General features: G+C 43.8%; 1 protein-coding gene across 14 annotated transcripts in view; it reads right to left on the bottom strand.

Annotated features, from left to right (window-relative positions):
* The window catches only part of PDZD2 (PDZ domain containing 2), a 319,250-nt gene that overhangs the window by 35,538 nt on the left and 265,556 nt on the right, over nucleotides 1-18,156 (bottom strand). For 13 of the 14 annotated variants that reach the window (XR_004967532.1, XR_004967531.1, XM_036309067.1 and 10 more), the window contains one exon: nucleotides 6,088-6,190. The exons of the other annotated variant lie outside the window; for it this stretch is intronic. Coding sequence is in view for 11 of the 13 variants with exons in the window: in XM_036309067.1 (XP_036164960.1) it covers nucleotides 6,088-6,190 (103 nt within the window). In the remaining 2 variants the exon portion in view is untranslated. The remainder of the gene's footprint in view (nucleotides 1-6,087; nucleotides 6,191-18,156) is intronic. 14 annotated transcript variants of the gene reach the window in all.

The raw sequence follows: 18,156 nt of genomic DNA, 5'->3' as shown, positions 1-18,156 counted from the left end.
TGATGCCAGATTATTAAAAAAAAGTGCCAGTTTTTAAAGGAACCAGTTAAGGGCAATGTATATATTTCATCCAAGTAAGATGTAGCCATGGTTGATAAGGCAATAAACAACAGTGAGAATGCTTGAGTGGATGGTTTTCTAATGATGGAGGAATATCACTTTGTGGTTGTTATAGTTCCATTGTTGGGGCAGATGGGTGTTTTTCATGTATAATAATGACTTTTAAAATAAACTTAAAAGAATTATAACAACTTACAGAAATGTGCACAAATACGTGTACAGTTCCATGAAATTTCACAAAGTGGATGTACCAATAACCAACACCCAAACCAAGAGACAGAATCTTGCCAGAACCCCAAAGCCCATTTTTGTGCAACTAACCACCCCTCGCCCAAGGTAACCATTAAACCTATTTCTAACATCATAGATCACTTTTGCCTATTTTCACCCTTTATATAAATGAACACATACAAGATGTACTTTTGTGTGTGTGTGTGTGTGTGTGTGGCTTTTCATTCTTAGCATTTGTTTGTGAAATTCCACCATGCTGTTGCATGCCCAGATATCATCCATCCCACTTCTGTGTGCTATTTCATTGTATAAACATACACAATTTATTATCTATTCTTCTGCTGATGGACATTTGGTTTACTTCCAGTTTTTAGGTCTAGAACAAAGATCAGCAAGCTTTTTTAATTTTTTTTGTAAAGGCTAGATAGTCGATGTTTTAGGCTTTATATGCCACAAATGGTCTCTGTTGCCTATTATTTACAAAACTTTCTAATAACCCACCAAAAATGTAGAAAGCATTTCTAGCTCATGGGCTATACAAATATAGCTGTGGATGGTAGTTTGCTGACCCTGATCTAGAATATGCTATTACTGAAAAATCTTGTAGATGTCGTGTCTGCTGAATGCAGATCTAGGAGTTGCTGGGTTACAGGTACACATGTACCTTACCAATGTCGTATCCCCAGTGTGCCTGAGCTCTAGTTTCTCTACACCTGTGTCATACTCAGTGGTGGCAATCTTTTTATTTACTTATCTTATTTAATTTATTTATTTATTTTAGTGGTGGCAGTTTCGTAATTTTAGCCACTCTGGTGGATATAGAATGGCATTTCATTGTGGTTTTAATTTACATTTCACTGATGACTAATGAGATTGAGCTTCTTTTAAAATATTCATTGGCGGTTTCTCTTTTGTAAAGTTGTCAAGTGCCTTATTAAAGTCTTTTGCTCATTCTTTTATTGGGTTTCTGTCTTTTGTTGTTGATTTATAGACTTTAAATTTTCTTTGTTAATATATTTTGGATATTTGGATAGATCATGGGATCTATGTATTATTGTAAATATCTTCTCTATGTCTGTGACTTGCCTTTTCACTCTCTTAATGTTATTTATTTTTTTTGGATGGGCCAAAGTTCATAATTTTAACACAGTACAACAAATAGATTTTTTTCTTTTTGGTTAGTACTGTTGGTTCCTGTTTAAAAAAATTTTTATACTGATTATATTTAAAGACACCCTTGCCATTTAAAAATAAGATAATTTAAGGAACTTAAATCTTAAATCATGTTTAATTACATTGAATACAATAGCCATAATCATATTACAATGTTCATATTATACTTGATATCTGCGATTTTCAACTTTTTTCCTTTCATGGCACATATAAACTAATTACTAAGACTCTATGGCATAACAACAAAAAAATCGATTTTTGCCGATCTGACACAAGAATAGGCATAATTTTGATTCATTCACATTGAATGGCTATTGTGTTGGCTGTTGTCATTTTTTGACAATTTAAGGGAAAAGAGGTCAGTTCCCCTGACTAATAGTCAGGTACTGAATGTTTTAAACATTCTTGCGGCACACCAGTTGAAAATTGCTTCACTATATGTTGTGTGTGTGTGTATGTATCTGTGAATATAACTATACACATATACAGATTCTTTGAAATATCAAGCTATTCTAGACCATGCGATGTTTTATTTGAAGACCTAAAATTTCAATTTACCTAAAAGTTTTCATGGGATAAAACAAGCTGATCCTGTACTCTTTTACAAATAATGTATTGATGAATTTCTAATAGTGATGAAAAAAAACAACAAAACCAGAATAGGACTGACAGTTATTTTAAAATGGCCATCACTAAAGGCCCGGCTTTTCAAAAGCTGAGTATTAGCTTTGTTATACAGGTTTTCAAACACCTGAAATTCCTTTGCAGTCAAATAGAATTTTCCATTTAAAAAGATCATAAGCCTAAGGCATGAACATGGATAAATCAAAAACACCAAAATTAAAAGGGAACCCTGCTGGCAGAAAGGGAGGCATGAAGTAATGAAAACTCAGGTTAGAATTTCAGAAAAAAAATGTTCCATGAAATTGCTTCAGTCATTTTTGGAGCCAGACTGGGCAAAAATCGTAGTGTAAATGGCTGGAACCTCTTTACAGAACCTCCTTAATAATTCATGACCAGATTCATCTATCTTGGCATGCTTACTCATCTGAAGCAGATTTATTAGAAGAAAATTCCTCTGGAGCTGACAGGGAGGCACTTGCCATCCACAGAAGAGAAACCACATACGGTGGTGTCTGTAGATAATGCACTGATATGTGACGACCACAGTGACTCGCTTTAAGAAACTATGAAATAAATACCCAAGTTTACAGGACAGACAAACGAGGAGCTCATCACATTAAAACCTCTGTATTCAAATGTCTGTAGACAGAACATATTTCACAGCACTGAACGCAGACCCAACTCCTTAAGCCTCTTTAACAGGTTTCCAAATTGCTTTTCCAGTCTTATCTCCCATTACCTGGCTGCATGAATTCATTGCTCTAGCCTGCTGAATCTCAAAGGAGAGAATCTGTCCAAAACCGGCATCCTTTCCAAAACTCGGGAGCATATAAATATCACTTGACGCTTTACCCGACTTCGCCTGCACCGGCACCTCCCGCCCCAAGCGTCTCCTTTCCCCTAATCGCTCTGACAAGCTCTGCTGGGCAGCGGCCCTCACTGATGAATTACTGGATCTTGCAGATACATGAGGAGGGAAAACAGTCGCCCAGAACGTCTCTGACCAGTTTTCCCCATTGCCCCTAAGCATTTCTCGTGCATTTTTTCATGCGTCTAGACCACTGTTTTCCTTCGCTTCTGCTCTACCAAATCCTGCCAAGGTCCTGGCCCTCCTGTGTGTCCTGCATCCGCTGAATGCCTGAGCGCCACAGCCCATAGACTTCCAGGCTTTGCACTTCTGCATGTGCCTTGGCCTCAAGTGCTTGGGCACCTTCCTGTCTGAACCCCCCAGAGCACCTGCCCTCCAGAGGCAAAGAGAACAGTGACGATGACAAGATGATGTGACATTAACGACAACGGTGACAACGGTGGCAGCTACCACCCCTCGGACTGGCACGGCCATGTGCATCCCCTCAACTCAGCCTTACACAGGGCCTGGTGCTCACACTGATCGGCAGAATAAAGGAAGAAGCAGAGAAACAGACATGAAGCCCCCTGTCCCAGGCCACACAGCTAGGAGTGGCGGAGCCGGGCAGTGCGCCTCCCACATTCCTCCATGGCCCTGAGTGTCTGGGAAGGACACAGGAAGAGAGGGTGGCATCCATTTGTGGCGCTGCCAGGCCTGGATTTACTGCTCAGTTGAGTGCGCTGCTCATTTGTAACAGAATAAACAGAGTTAGGGAGCCATGGCTCTGGAAGGTCCTTGGCGAGACCCCCTCCCCACGTCTCTATCAGTGAATCCTCAGACTGGGGAACAGGATTCTTTCCAAGATCCTCAGATCCTGTAAAGACAGGTGGGTGAGAAGACCCGTCTGGGAGCAGATCTTCTGGGTGGCACTGAATGAGTGACCTTTGGGATCCCCTTCACTTCTCTGGTCTCACCCATTAAGTGAGGAGTGTGACTGCCCTGGTTTCAAAGGTCCCTCATGGTTCCCCAGGGCTCAGTGCCCTCCCCTGGGAACGGTTTGTAAGGTGCTGATCAGCTCTGCCAAGACAGCGGACCTATAGATCTCCTCTCTGCCCCGGTGACTTCCCGTCCCAAACACACGCAGGATTTCCCGCAGTGGTGCCTGTTCTCTCTCCACGTGCGGAACTTCGGCACCATGTCCCTCCTTAGCCTTGCCAGCCTCTGGCCATCACACTGTGCTCGTCACAGGCCCACATTCCCGCAGATACATCCTGCCTAATTACTCCGAGTTACAAATGCAAAACAATCCATTCTGTTATTCAGAAAACAACAGGGATGTGTTTCATGGCGCTAGAATAACTCAATAGAAGGCCAGGCAGTGGGGGAGGGGTGCTCTTGGTCAACAGGCAAAGATTTGAGTGGTGGGAGGAGGAAATGGACAGTTTTGGATGTTAACATGCATGCTTTGTGCTAGCTGCTTTCGTGTGAGTTTATTATTATTATTATTATTTTTAAAAATGGGCTCAACCTTTCAACATCAGTGTTATCATCAGTGAGGAAGTGGAAGTTCAGGGACATTAAGTAACCAGCCCTAGGTCGTTGGGTAACAAGAGCTGAGGGGCAGACTTGGTTCTGCCGAGCTTCCCGACTCTTCCTCTTCCTGTTCTAACAGCTGTCATGCGCCGATGGGTAGCCGGTCGACTGCTCCATCAGGCCACACACACAATGCGGAGGGCCCACACCACGTTCAGGGCCCATAAAAAATGGTTTAATTTCTTTTAAATTCAGAAGAACATAATAGCAATGAATAGCTAACAAGTCCAGCTTGTAACTTTACACCAACGCAGTCATAAAACGTAATTGTTAGTATACTTTTAAGACAGGAAAGAGCCATCAAGGCGAAAGTGCCTGGGATCCACGGAAGTCATGGGGTCCCAGCACTAACTTTCTCCCTGAGGACACAGGCCAGCTGCTTTAAGGATGTGCCCAGGAAAAGTCAAATCTGCTTGTTCCAAAAGCGGCAACTCCACCCCTCTCCCCACTTAGTTGAAATGCAGATTTCATATTATATAAATAGCTCTTTGCCCCTGGTTCTGGTGGAACAAGGGCTTGGGAGAGAGGTGTGCTTGCTGAAAAATAGCCATCAGGAATATTCCACAGCAAAAGGGTCACCTGAAGTCCTATGGAAGTAAATGAACCAAACACACAGGAAATTTAAATCTAAGCAGAGACAAACAGAGATGTTGACATTCACTTTATTATGACCCAAAAATATGCACATGGGAAGCCAGGCTGAATGCAGTTTTATGCCTGGACATGAAGTATCTAAAGGAAAAACAAGCCCTAGCTGGTTTGGCTCAGTGGATAGAGCGTCGGCCTGTGGACTGAAGGGTCCCGGGTTTGATTCCAGTCAGGGCACATGCCCGGGTTGCGGGCTTGATTCCCAGTAGGAGGCGTGCAGGAGGCAGACGATCAATAATTCTCTCTCACCATTGATGGTTCTATCTCTCTCTCCCTCCACTCTTCCTCTCTGAAATCAATAAAAATTATGTTTTGTGTGTGTGTGTGTGTGTGTGTGTGTATATATATGAAAACACAATTTTGGCTCTGGCAGGGTAGCTCAATTGGTTAGTGTCATCCTGATGTGCCAAGGTTGGGAGTCTGATCCCCAGTCAGGGCACATACATGAATCAACCAAATGCATAAATAAGTGGAACAAAAAAATCAGTGTTTCTCTCTCTCTCTCTCCCCCTCCCTCCCTCACCCTTCCTCTCTCAAATCAATAAATTTAAACACAGAAAAAGGTAAAACAATTTTGAGAGTTTTAAAAAATACATTTTTATTGATTTCAGAGAGGAAGGGAGAGGAAGAGAGAGACAGAAACATCAATGATGAGAGGGAATCATTGATTGGCTGCCTCCTGCACGTTGGACCGAGCCTGCAATCCAGGCATGTGCTCCCAACGGAATCAAACCTGGGACCTTTCAGTCCGCAGGTCGAGGCTCTATCCACTGAGCCAAACAGGCTAGGGCCAATGTTGAGATTTTTAAGGAAAAAAAGGAGTCATCCTGCTAATGGTTATATATAGTCCCATTCCTGAGGCTAGAAGTTCATTTTCAGAAAGATGGTATCAGATAAAGAGCTTCACTTACCCGAAAGACGACTTTTGAGCTTCATTTTACTGTTGCCCTGCTTGGGACTTTCCAGGTTTCCCTTGGAATCCTCAGAGCCACACGAATCACCTGCCCCAGGGATCTGAAATGCAGAGCACAGAGCTGATGTGGGAGGTTGGCGCAATCCCTTCTGAGACCTTATCTCAAGGCTCAAGGAGCAGCAATCTAGGTATCACGTGAGAAATTAGGATCAAAGCACAGTCTGCTGATAGCCTGGAATCACGCTGGCCAGTTCTTCCTCTGCAGGCACCTCACGGCACAGCACAGAACCAGGGAGGGTTCACAGTCTGCAGGCCTCTAGGGGGTCTTTTCATTTCTTGAGAAAACTTGCTGGACAAGATCACCCATGTCGGTACAAAGCCACAACCAGAGCCCAGGTCTCTTGACTTGTGGGCTAGTGCTTCTTCCTACAGTGCGAGTCGCACCAAATATTAAACCACCAGAAATTGAAGCTTAATTCTAAGGTTCTTAAAATACAGCAAAATCTTGATTTTGTGGCAGCCAAATAATCACACCCCTCAGGTCAACCGGATGTCCCATGTGCTACACTCCTGAGGACTGATTACCTCCCGGAAGCCAGCATTGCCCGGGCTATGGAGGTGCCCACACAAGGTCAGCCCACACATCGGTGAGGTGCATGTCTACACTCTGGACCTCAGAGTGATGCAGGAAGGAGGATCCCAAGGGCCAGTGGGTCCTCCTCCTGAGAAAAGACAATCATGCTTAAAAACAAAACAAAAAAACCCACACAAACTCTGTTTATTAGAGAGGAGACTTATGCACTGAGAGTTGCTAAAATATTTGGGGGATAAATTTACATGAACAAAACTCATGAGATACATCAAGCAGGGAGCCTTCCCATTTGAAATTTTATTTTTCTTTGAGGTCCTGGAGGAAATAAAGTCATATCAATTAAAACAGGTAAGATTCACGTGAAGGAACATGTGTGCATTTTAAAATGACAGCAGACATCCTTTAACACTTAGCAGTCATTGGAACGTCATGTAATTATAATGTAAAAAACCTCTGAATTTTAATGGGTAATAAACATTATACATTGTGTCTAAAATTCTGTATATAAAGATGTATAACTAAGCACTGAGAGTAATTTCCCAGGTAAACGACCTTTTAAGAGGGAATTGTTTATATAGATAATGTATGTAATACACACAATTTGGAAGATTTCCTCTTCGCCCTCAAGTTCAAGTATCTTTCTGGATGAGAAACAGAGATTAAAAAGGTCTGAGAAATGAGGCGATGCAGGCAAACTGAGGGAGGGGCTTTGGGAAAAGAAATTATTCCTAATATATAAAACCAAGATAAATTTGGTGAGTTCCTATTACAATGTCAGGGATTGGCAGGTCTCCAGGTTTAAATTATGAAGTAAAGGCAAGAATAGGATCCTGAAGATGATTTTAGAGATTCTCTAGAGAGATGCCTTTCCCAGCCCCAAACTGTGACATTAATTCATACATTGTGCACACACACACACACACACAAACATCTTGGAGACATGCCAGAGACCTGGGGCACAGAAGGAGACATGCAAATAGAAACAACCTGGGAGAAGCCTGGTTTAAACATGTTATGGAAAGAACCTGTCACCAGACTGTAAACAGCAATTACGGGAGGTGGAGTTAAGTTCCTGGTTCTTGCTGGTTCCACCACCTGACCCTGCGATCAGTCTACAGAGAAAGGTGCTTCTTAGATTTGCAAGTCATTACCTCCTCTGGTGCCCGGTAGGTGGGCATTTGTGATACAGTGGCCAGGGCCCAACCCATCAGAAAGCCTGTTTGAGAAGCTCATGTTGAGGGAGCTTCTCATCCAGTCTACGGTTTCTGGACTTAGGAAGTTCCCGCCATCCATTCTCCCCTCTGTTTCCCCCCCAGCACAGCCCCGGTTGTCATACATCAGAAGGTCTGAAGGTAACACCAGCACCCACAGGAAGAACCAAGAAGAAAAGAGGCCTGCCCACGGTTTCCCAGCTCACCAAAGGTGAAGGCTGTGACTTTGTATTCAGTCTACTGATTTCCAGCATCATGTATTACCAGGATGTTCTTCCCCTCCATCCTAAAATGCTTTTACATTAATAACTTGGGATGATCAATACTGAACCACACTGTATAATTCCACTCAGCTCTATTTTCCCCCACTTAATTTTTGCAGCAAACATGTGTCCCAAAGTAAATAACATCTCCATTTGACAGATGAGGAAATAAAACTGGGACCCTTGTATATAGCTGAGACCCTTTTGTGTATAAGGTAGGTCCAGGATCTAGCACAGACTGTGTGTGCATAAAGTCAGTCCAAAATGAATGGTGCACACAGGCACTGTGTCCAATCTGAGTCTGTGTGATGCAAACACAAACGCCGTGAACGCTTCTTGATTTTCAGGGAGGTGGTTTAGAAGAATCACAGCCTTAAAGAACAATCTTTTACTTTCTTTTTTAGTCCTCAAATGCATCAGAGAATGAAATGAGACTTGGTTTCTATGATCTATGTAATACCAGTAAGATTTATTATACCAAAGAAATCTCCTGGTAAAGATTGTATGTCATATTACTATGGAAAGCCGGTAGCTCAAACCAATTAAGAGTGGACCAGAGATCTTGCAAAGCTCTGCGGAAAGCGTTGCAAAAGATACACTGGAGAGCTCCAGGCAGGGGTGAAATCTCATTTCAGACCCCTCTCAAAGTGTTGGCATAGGGCTCTGGATTTCAATGAAAGCATGTCCTTCTGTAACTGAAAACTGGCCTGGCATGATTTTAGGTGGCTGGTAACTCAAAAAACAGGAAGTAGGCTGCTTAGATACATTAGTTCCAGGTTACTGTAGGGAGCAGCAACACACGAAGTGCAATTTTGATCACAACATGCCTCTCTTTAGTCTTAGGACTACTGTCTGACAAGGTCCACACTCTAAGAAAGTCCCCCCTTTCCTGTTTTTTTTGTTTTGTTTTTGTTTTGTGAAGCACAGAACAAATCAAACTCTTCTGAAAATGATGCCATTTTAGTTGTTCTAAAATGAAATGTGCAAAAAGTTCTCCTGGAAGGCCTTTGGCTCAGAGAAACAGTTAATACAATCTATTATTCATCAGCAATTTCTAATTCACGTGTCATACAACAAAGCCATTATACTAATGGACTTGGATAGAACTCGCCAATTTCCAATTAGAGCGTCTCTGTTCCCACACCTGTAACCTATGAGATTTTCTCTCAATGAATAAGAATGTGTAGCTCCTGGTTTTATTGTGAGGTGGTAGGGCAGAGGGGTTAAGAATCCACTTGCCTGGGCACAAATCATTTATTAGCAATTCAGGAACATTAATGTCAACATTTGTGAACTTCAGTGTCCTCTCATCTGAAAAATGAAGCTTGATTTAAGAATTAAATGACAAAAAAGAAAGAAACAAACAAAAGAATTAAATGACATAGGCTTCCGATTAAAGATAAGCAGATTTCCATCTTGAAACCATACTAAAATGATAGGGAAGAGATTTTTAAAATGAAAGACATAATCCCCACAAGGACAAAGGGAGTAGACGACAACAGCAACAACATTCTAGAAGTCAGTAAGCAGACAAATGTGTGGAAATGGATCCACGCTGAGAAAGCTGAATCCTAAATTGGAATTGAGGAAGACCCTAAAGCAACTCGGTTTGCACACACAACACATTTGCTGACAGAGGTTCTCTGCAATTGGGAATGAAGGTAAGGCCGGTTGTATAAGAAACAGCTGAAAGCAAATCAGTTTTAACTGATTTTGAGGGAGATTCCCAGGGTCGGGATGACCTAGACAAGCCTTGGTGTTCATCAGAGTCACCTAGAGAGTTAATAAAAGCTCAGGCTTATGGATATGGGACAGGACCTGGGCCACTGTAACTCACCACTGCCCTAGTCCATGCAGGACTGAGCTGGAACCTCCCCAGTCCTCCTTGCCCTCCCCTGAGCTTACCCAGAGATGGAAAATGGGGGAATGAGGGTCCCAGCTGCACCAAAGTAGCCCACCAACCAAAATATGAAGGAGAGTTGTCGTCTATTCAGAATATAGGTATTTAACCAGCAAGTGTGGAAGCCTCTGTCTCACTCTCTGTATGAAGTAGACACATGAAGTGTATGCAGTCTAATGAAATTCACATGTACCTCATAAAATAGGAACAAAAGTACTTATTTCTAAATGGTTAAAATTACCTTGTAATTATCTTATAGGCTTACTATGAAGATTAAATAAGAATGCATGTGAGAGTACTAGGAGAGTGAGTACCTAATGTGTATAACGGGGGTATAGTGAAGCTTTAGTTAAAAAAAACAAAAATAGCCCTGGCTTGGTGGCTTAATTGGTTGAACATCATCCCATGCACCCAAGGTCACCAGTTTGATTCCTGGTCAGGGGACATGCACAGGTTGCTGGCTCGATCCCCAGTAGGGATTCTGCAGGAGGTAGCCAATAGATGGTCCTCTCTCACATGGATGTTTCTCTCTCTCCAAAATTAATAAAAACAAATTTAAAGTAAACAAACAAAAACAAAACCCCAAACCAAAAACCTTAAGCTTTTTCCCTACCAGGTCTTAGGGTGCCTCTGGATTTAGTAATTGCATAGACTATGATTATAGCTCTAGACACCATATACATTTCAACTTCATACCTATAGCAGGTAACAGATTTAATTAACAAATAAAGCAAAAGAAATGGGGAACAAAAAACACACACACACACACAAAGCCAGCTTCTTGGATTGAAGTTGAAGAAAAAAACTCCATAAAGTTATTTAAAACCTAACAGGTAAGGAGACAGCTTTATTTATTTAAAAAAATAAATAGCTTTAATATATTCCAAGAGTCATAAATAACAACTAGACTGGGGGGCGTGGCTCAGTGGTAGAGCATCAACCTATGAACTAGGAGGTCACAGTTGATTCCTGGGCAGGGCACATGACTGGGATGTGGGCTCGATCCCCAGTAGGGGGCATGCAGGGGGCAGCTGATCAATGATTATTTTTCATCACTGATGTTTCTATCTCTCTCTCTCCCTTTTCCCTTCCTCTCTGAAATCAATAAAAATATATTAAAAAATAACTATACTAAAAAATACTATTCGCTTATATAACCACACTATACAAATTCTATTACATGACTTAGAGAGTAAAAATGTCCACATAATTATGCTGAAGAATATACATGATGTATACCTATTTGAAGGCATAAAGAATTATACTAGGAAGAAGACAGTTTCAAAGGCATGTGCTTAGAGAACTCAGCTTTCAGAAATCCGGGTTGCCAGGACACCGCAGAGAATTTGAGGACATGCTCTGGTCTTACAAGCAGAATAGAAGCAGTGCAAGAGAGAACAAATATTTGATGATTTGCTACAGGAACAGAGCTATTTCCTTAAGAAGATGAGATCTTAGATGACAGACTGGACATATACAAAGGGAAGGTGAGATTGTGAAGTCCAGGGTAGAACAATGTGTAAGGAAAAGGGAGATGTGCCTAACTGTTCTTAAAGTGAGCATTACAAAAGTGGGGAGATACTTAGCCAGTCCTTAGTTAGAGAGCGTGACTGGGACCTAAGGAAATCCAGCCGAGGAAGAGAGGTAAAACCACAGAGAACAGAATGCAGAACTTCCCCCAGGGGTCTCAGGCCTGGAAAACAATGAGAGATGCGATTTATAAACTGCAGATAAAGAGTCCGAGTAAGAGGATTTGGGACAACTACACCCAGAGGGATCAGACTTAAAGGAGAGGAAGACCAGAAAGAGGAAAACAATAAAATAAAAAATTCCTGGGTAAATACATATGTATATATTTTTTAACTGATTTCAGAGAGGAAGGGAGAGAGAGAGACAGAAACGTCAATGATGAGAATCATTGATCAGCTGCCTCCTGTACCCCCTCTCCTGGGGGATCGAGCCTGGAACCCGGACATGTGCCCTCGACCAGAATCAAACCCAGGACCCTTCAGTCTGCAGGCTGACGCTCTATCCACTGAGACAAACCGGCTAGGGCCCTGGGTAAATTTTAAAAGGACATAGTTGTTTTTGTTGCCCTGATGGAAGTGGCCTGAGAAATGGGAACGAGGAGGGACAATAATAGGCCAGAACTTGATGTTGGTCTGGTGGCAGGCTATTTCCTGAGTGGAATTAACCAAGTCAGAGGTAGTGGTGGTGGAGATACAATTGAACAATGGATACTTTAGTAAACAGGGGACTCATCGATTCATCTCTTTCACAACGATGGGCTCCACATGACAGAGTCTCGAATAGTTTTTAGAAAAACATATCTACGTCAGAAAGTAAAGGAATAGCAGAAGTAAAAAAGGCACACAGGCTCAGCCAGCAAGGCGAGGAGAGAAAAAAGGGGTCCATCCAAGCAGCAGGTTAAACAGGAACTTGAAGTGAGTCTTCCCAAAAGGAGACAGGTGTGAAACACTAGGGGCATTTCCAATTCCTGCCCAAAAATATGTAGCAGAAAGCAACGCGGCTTGACCCCTGGAACATTCAAAACCCACGGAAGGGCGACTTGCCGAGGAGGGGTGCCAGAGGCATTCGTCTTCACTAGCTCATTCCAGAAGCACGCCTCAGAGTCACCAACAACGGGTCTGTTCATGAATCCACAGAGGGTGTTTCTCGAGCTGAATAAACAGGGGCGAGAGATCGGCTTCCTCCGACCTAAGCCCTTCTATGTCCACAGGCAGTGGACATGGAAAATGTGGCCCAGGACGGAAAATGCCTGCTTCTGAGAATGTGGAAGCTCTCTCCAGGACACCATCCACAACCAATGCGGCACACCACGGTGCCCCATACTTTTGTCTCAAAGTGTGAGTGCAAAGCAAGAAGCTCTTGAGCTCAGCCAGTGTGGCTCAGTGGTTGAGCATCGACCCATGAACCAGGAGGTCACAGTTCTATGTGTGGTCAGGGTACATGCCTGGGTTGTGGGCTAGATCCCTAGAAGAGGGCGTGCAGGGGGCAGCCGATCAATGATCCTCTCTCATCATTGATGTTTCTATCTCTCCCTCTCTCTCTGAAATCAATAAAAACATATTAAAAGAAGAAGAAGAAGAAGAAGCTCTTGAATATAAACGAAAAGCACAGTAAATAGAACTAGGTTGATTCCTCCACCCAGATGGGGAAGATTCCTGCAAGCTGAGTTTAAACTCATAGTCACAGACTCCAAACAACTGCTATAGACCGAGTGGCATCTTTGAGAGAAGAATATTGTCGTCACCGACCCTCCTTTGTTTGACATTACTGAGTGTCTGCTGCAGCCTGTGGGGAGACATCTCTCCAGGCTCTCTCCCATTCCTGTGTCTTGTGAACAGAAGCACAGGCTCTTTGTACTGTGGGTTGTCTATCATTTCCCAGATGTCTGTAGAGTGACAATGTCTCAGGAGAAAGCCGTAGATTTGTATACTGTCCAGGAGGACAAAGATAATGCCCCGCTCTGGAGCAAAGAGCAATCAGGTTTGCTCCCAGCCCATCATAGAAGATTCAGGTTGCCTATGCTCAGGGTCACTCAGCTGTGAAGCAAGTCCACTGTGCGTCCACCTACCTGAGCCCCTCGGCATCACTCCCAAAGGACTTGTGTGTATGTGGGTGGAGGGGGAGGAGACAAGGAGGAGATTATGTAAACATGAAGCTCTAAACTGGATGGAATCTTAGGCTGGGATTGGAGAAAGCAAAAAACGGCTGTGCCATAACAATGCCATTTGTCTCTGACCCAGGAGTCTCATGTCTCCTGCCAGCATCCATTCATCTGCGGAAAAATTTTAGACATTTTACAATTTTTGACATGGCCTTTGGCAAAATTCAGTAAGTTCCTGGGAACAGAATTTTGCCTGGGACCACTGTCCAGGGGCTGGGGATTGTCTCATTTTTCTAAATGTCAAGGGTGTGAGGCCAATGTTTTGATACCATTGTGAGTCTATTTACTCTTTGTCCATTTCCATTTCACTAAACAATAAAGCACACAAGAGACCTGCTGTTTACAAATTCAACTTTCTTGGAGCTGAAAGAGCCATATTTGTTCCAGGGGCAAATGGCCCAGGCTACAAATGCTGAAAACCACTACCTCTCCCCAGCACCCAACATCAAGAATCTCCTTGGTTAATACATCAGCCAGAGAAAGATACATACTGCACCATATGATTTCACTGACATGTGGAAACTAAAGAAATAAATAAACAACAAAACTGAAAGAGACTCATAGATACACAGAGAGACTGATGGTTGCCAGAGGGGGAAAGGGTTAGGGCCCTCGGTGAAAGAGGTAAAGGGACTAAGAAGCACACACTAATAGCTACCAAATAGTCACGGGGAAGAAAGCAAAGCGTAGGGAATATAGTCAATAATATTGATACTATGTGTGGTGCCAGTTGGGGCACTAGAAATATCAAGGGGAGCACTAAAGTATATGATTGTCTAACCACTAAGCTGTATACCCAAAACCAATCTATATATATAAAACCCTAAGCGACTGGTCGCTATGACATGCACTGCAGGGGGCAGGTCGGCCGGCCAACCTCCCATGGCCCCTCCTTCCCCTCCGGCCCCCAGGCGGGGCTAGCTGTACCCCATCTGTGCACGAATTCATGCACCGGGCCTCTAGTACTTAATAAAATTAAAAAATATATATCCTTAGTTAAGATGGAGCAAAATAAGAAATAGGAGAGATTGAAGGAGGCCATGAAGTGCTTTGGTTTTTAACTCAAAAGGTCAAGGGAATTTAAGCTTGGATGTTAATTACCTTAGATTTTAACGTCTCTGGGTTATAATTTGCAAGGGGATTTGACTTGGTTGGCATTTTAACGACCCGAGTGTCTTTACGTTGACATTTTTATCTCAGTGCAGAACCTCTGAAAAGCTGCACTGGACAATGTGGCTGGAAATAATTGTGGACGAGAAACAGCACAGAAATTGAGCTTTAGCTTCTGGCAAGTTTTAGGCTTTGGGGGTGGGGAGCAAACATCATCATCTACTACGAGAGAGGCCCTTTGGTCCACACTGAGAGTCTGGTACTTAGAAATGTGCTGTAACCGCTGTCCAAAGCGCTGATGAGGTCTCCGTGAACACACCGTGACTAACACATTGTCGAACTCTGGGGCGTCATCTGTCTTTCTCAGCTAACTCTTGAAGCCTTGCAAACAAACCATGCAAAGCGTGGCTTTTATCTCCAACCATTTCCATTGCACAAGCACATCTGATCCCAAGGAAAACAGGAGGAGGACTGGTTGCACCCAGTTTTTATGACTTCTAACACTTGAAAAAAAAATAATCTGCAGATGTGACAGAAGACATCCAGGCTCCAAATCCCTAGGAAGCCGTGTTGGCTCCTTCCCTGGTCAGTATCCTCGGGACAGTGGAGCCTGGTGGTTTCCCTTTCATGCTTCGGCCACACCAGGGTTGTTTGCAGGCTGCCAAAGGAAGCTCGTTTTCCAAGTCCCTGGGGCAGATGTTTGAATGGTCAAAGGAGAACCAGAGGCCGAGTCTGGGAATAAATAACTATTCAGAAAAAGGGAATGAGAACAACCATAAATCGGCCCCCAAGTAGCAAGAAGCCCGCGGGCAGGCTGCAGAAATTAAAACACAAATCTACTGTGACCCTAGGCGTGATGTTTTCCAACAGAGAGAGTTCAGGACTGAAGAGGAAAACAGTAAAACCGAACAGTCAAACTCGCCAAGCACCAGCATGCTCGGTACATGCAGAGCCTCAGAGGCAGCTGGGTGGAGCGGTGCTGATGTCCACTGAGGCTCTGGGACTGTGGCTTGGCCAATGAAATAATATTGTCCTTGTTCTAGCTGAGCCCATTTCCAGATTCCTCCCACGTATCATCCCCAAACAATTTGAGCCCACTTTGTGGGTGATTTGGATGATTTTTATTCATGCAAATCAAATAGCTCTCTTGGTCCCTTAGGAAGTCCAGGCAAATAAATAACCTGTAAGAACTAGGCATGTGGTCAGTCATTGGTGCTGTTATCCCCTCCTGTGATGGATCTGCATGTGTCACCTTCCCAAGGAGAGGTCAGTGTCCTCAAGTGACTCTCCGTTCTTCAAAAACTATAGGAGAGGCAGATGGCAAGAAGGAGAATCTGTCCCTTCTTGGTACTGATTTCAAATCGAAGCTAATACAGACTCTACGAAGCTGGAATCTCACGCTTGCCATGTTCCCATGAGTTAGTGGGTAAGAACACTGTGGGGCTGGCATTCTCTGGGTTTGTGGGCTGGCTGCTACAGGCAGACCCCTGGTCACGCAGCAGGAGCTGGCTGCTGGCTCTCAGTGCACACAGCTCTGGGAGCAGGACTAGGATATGCCTTTCCCGAAATTCCAGTGATAAAATTTTGTGGGGTGTGTGTGTGTGTGTGTATACATCTCAAGATATACAAAAAGTTGAGGGAGGAAGGCTATCGAAAAGGTATGTAAAAGAGACCGAAGAAGTAAACAGAAGGAATGGCAGGAAAGAAAATAAGGGGTGGATGTCAGAGGTGGCGGACTACAGCAGCGGAGTCAACTCCAATTCAGCAGCAACGGTAGACACACGCCAGGTTCTCCCGGGGGTTTTTCTTCTACAAATGTTTCAGAGGAAGTTTTACATGATTACGGGGCTTAGTGTAACAGAAAGGGATTGTTTTAATGGGGCACACCACGTAGGCAGGTTTCAGATGAAGAGTAACTGGTCCTGTTGCAGACACCAGTTAAATTTTGGGCGGCTGTTGAAGTACCAGGCAGTCTTCCCTAAGGCCCTCTGCTGCCTTTTCCAGACCAACTCGAGCTGCACTCTGAATTCTGCCTTTTCCAGGAGTGGTGTTGGGTTCATGCCGATTTGCTGAGCGATATTTCTAAAGGCCTCTAGTTGGTGAAGCAAATGCTGGGAAGCTGAGATGAGCCTGTGGAGGCCACATGGACAGCAGTAATAAGAGGCTGTCCCAGGCTCACACATGATCATAGACAGCAGAGATTGGCAAAGGGCTGCCCGGGAGCCAAATCTGGCCCAATACCTGTTTGTGTAAAGTTTTATTAGCACACAGTCATGGCCATTAGTTTACTTATTGCCTGTGGCTGCTTTTGCACAAGGTCCCACATCAGGGAGTTCACAGACGCTGTTCGGCCAGGAGAGCCTGAACTGTTTACAATCTGAGCTTTCAATTGCCAACCTCTCATTTACAGGAATGGCTCATACCCTCATCTACCCACCCATCCCTATCTAAGGTCACTGCAAACAAACGGGAGAGTTTTTAGGAGCCATAATTGAACACGCTGAAGGGAAGGCACTGACAATTACAGACATCTTCAAGGAAGCTGCAACCGGAGGGACGCTTACTGGTCTACCGAGGTATTTCCTCTAAAAACAGCTTTGCCATCCAGGCTTTGAGAATTATACTTTCAATTTCATTTTAAAAAGGTACCCATAAGAAACTCATTTGAAAAGACAAGGATTCTCTTTTTAAAATTCACAGATTTTGCTAAGTGTCCTTGCTTTAATCAGATTGATGTACTCACAAATAGAGGGACTGAGAGAAATGGGAAGGATTTTGTTTGTGTTGCGGTCTTTTTGTTGGTGATGGTACAGGGGGGTCGGGGGAGAAAATGACTTGGAGAAGAAGAGGCTGCTTGGGAACCCAGAACCTTAGGGGATGGAGAGGCTGTGGCTACCACAGCAGGAGTTTAGAACAGTATGAGGACTAGGGTCCAGGCAACCTGTGAAGAGGGCAGCCAGCAAGTGAGGAGGAGCAGATAACTGGAGGCTGGAGGGTTCAAAGGTAAATATTGCTTAAGATCAGCCCCGCCTTCTGAATTTAAAAAAAAGTGAGGAGGAAAGTAATTTCCTCCTTCTCTACCACCACAGAGCCCTTGGCTCACCAAGTGGCAAGCCCAAGGCCCAGCACGCCCACTGGCAGTGGGCCATGCTCCCTTCCTCCACTGACCAGTCACAATGCTGCTTCCCACCTGCCCATCTGCATGGCCCCTCTCCCTCTGTCCAGGCTCTGGCTGCTTTTGGGCTAAAGGCTTCCAAACCCACCTCTCCACCTCCAGTGTAGTCTCCGTCTAGCTCACCA

The sequence above is a fragment of the Myotis myotis genome, unplaced genomic scaffold (assembly GCF_014108235.1).
Source record: "Myotis myotis isolate mMyoMyo1 unplaced genomic scaffold, mMyoMyo1.p scaffold_m19_p_5, whole genome shotgun sequence".
Lineage (NCBI taxonomy): Eukaryota > Metazoa > Chordata > Mammalia > Chiroptera > Vespertilionidae > Myotis > Myotis myotis.
This window is presented reverse-complemented; position numbering and strand designations above follow the sequence as displayed.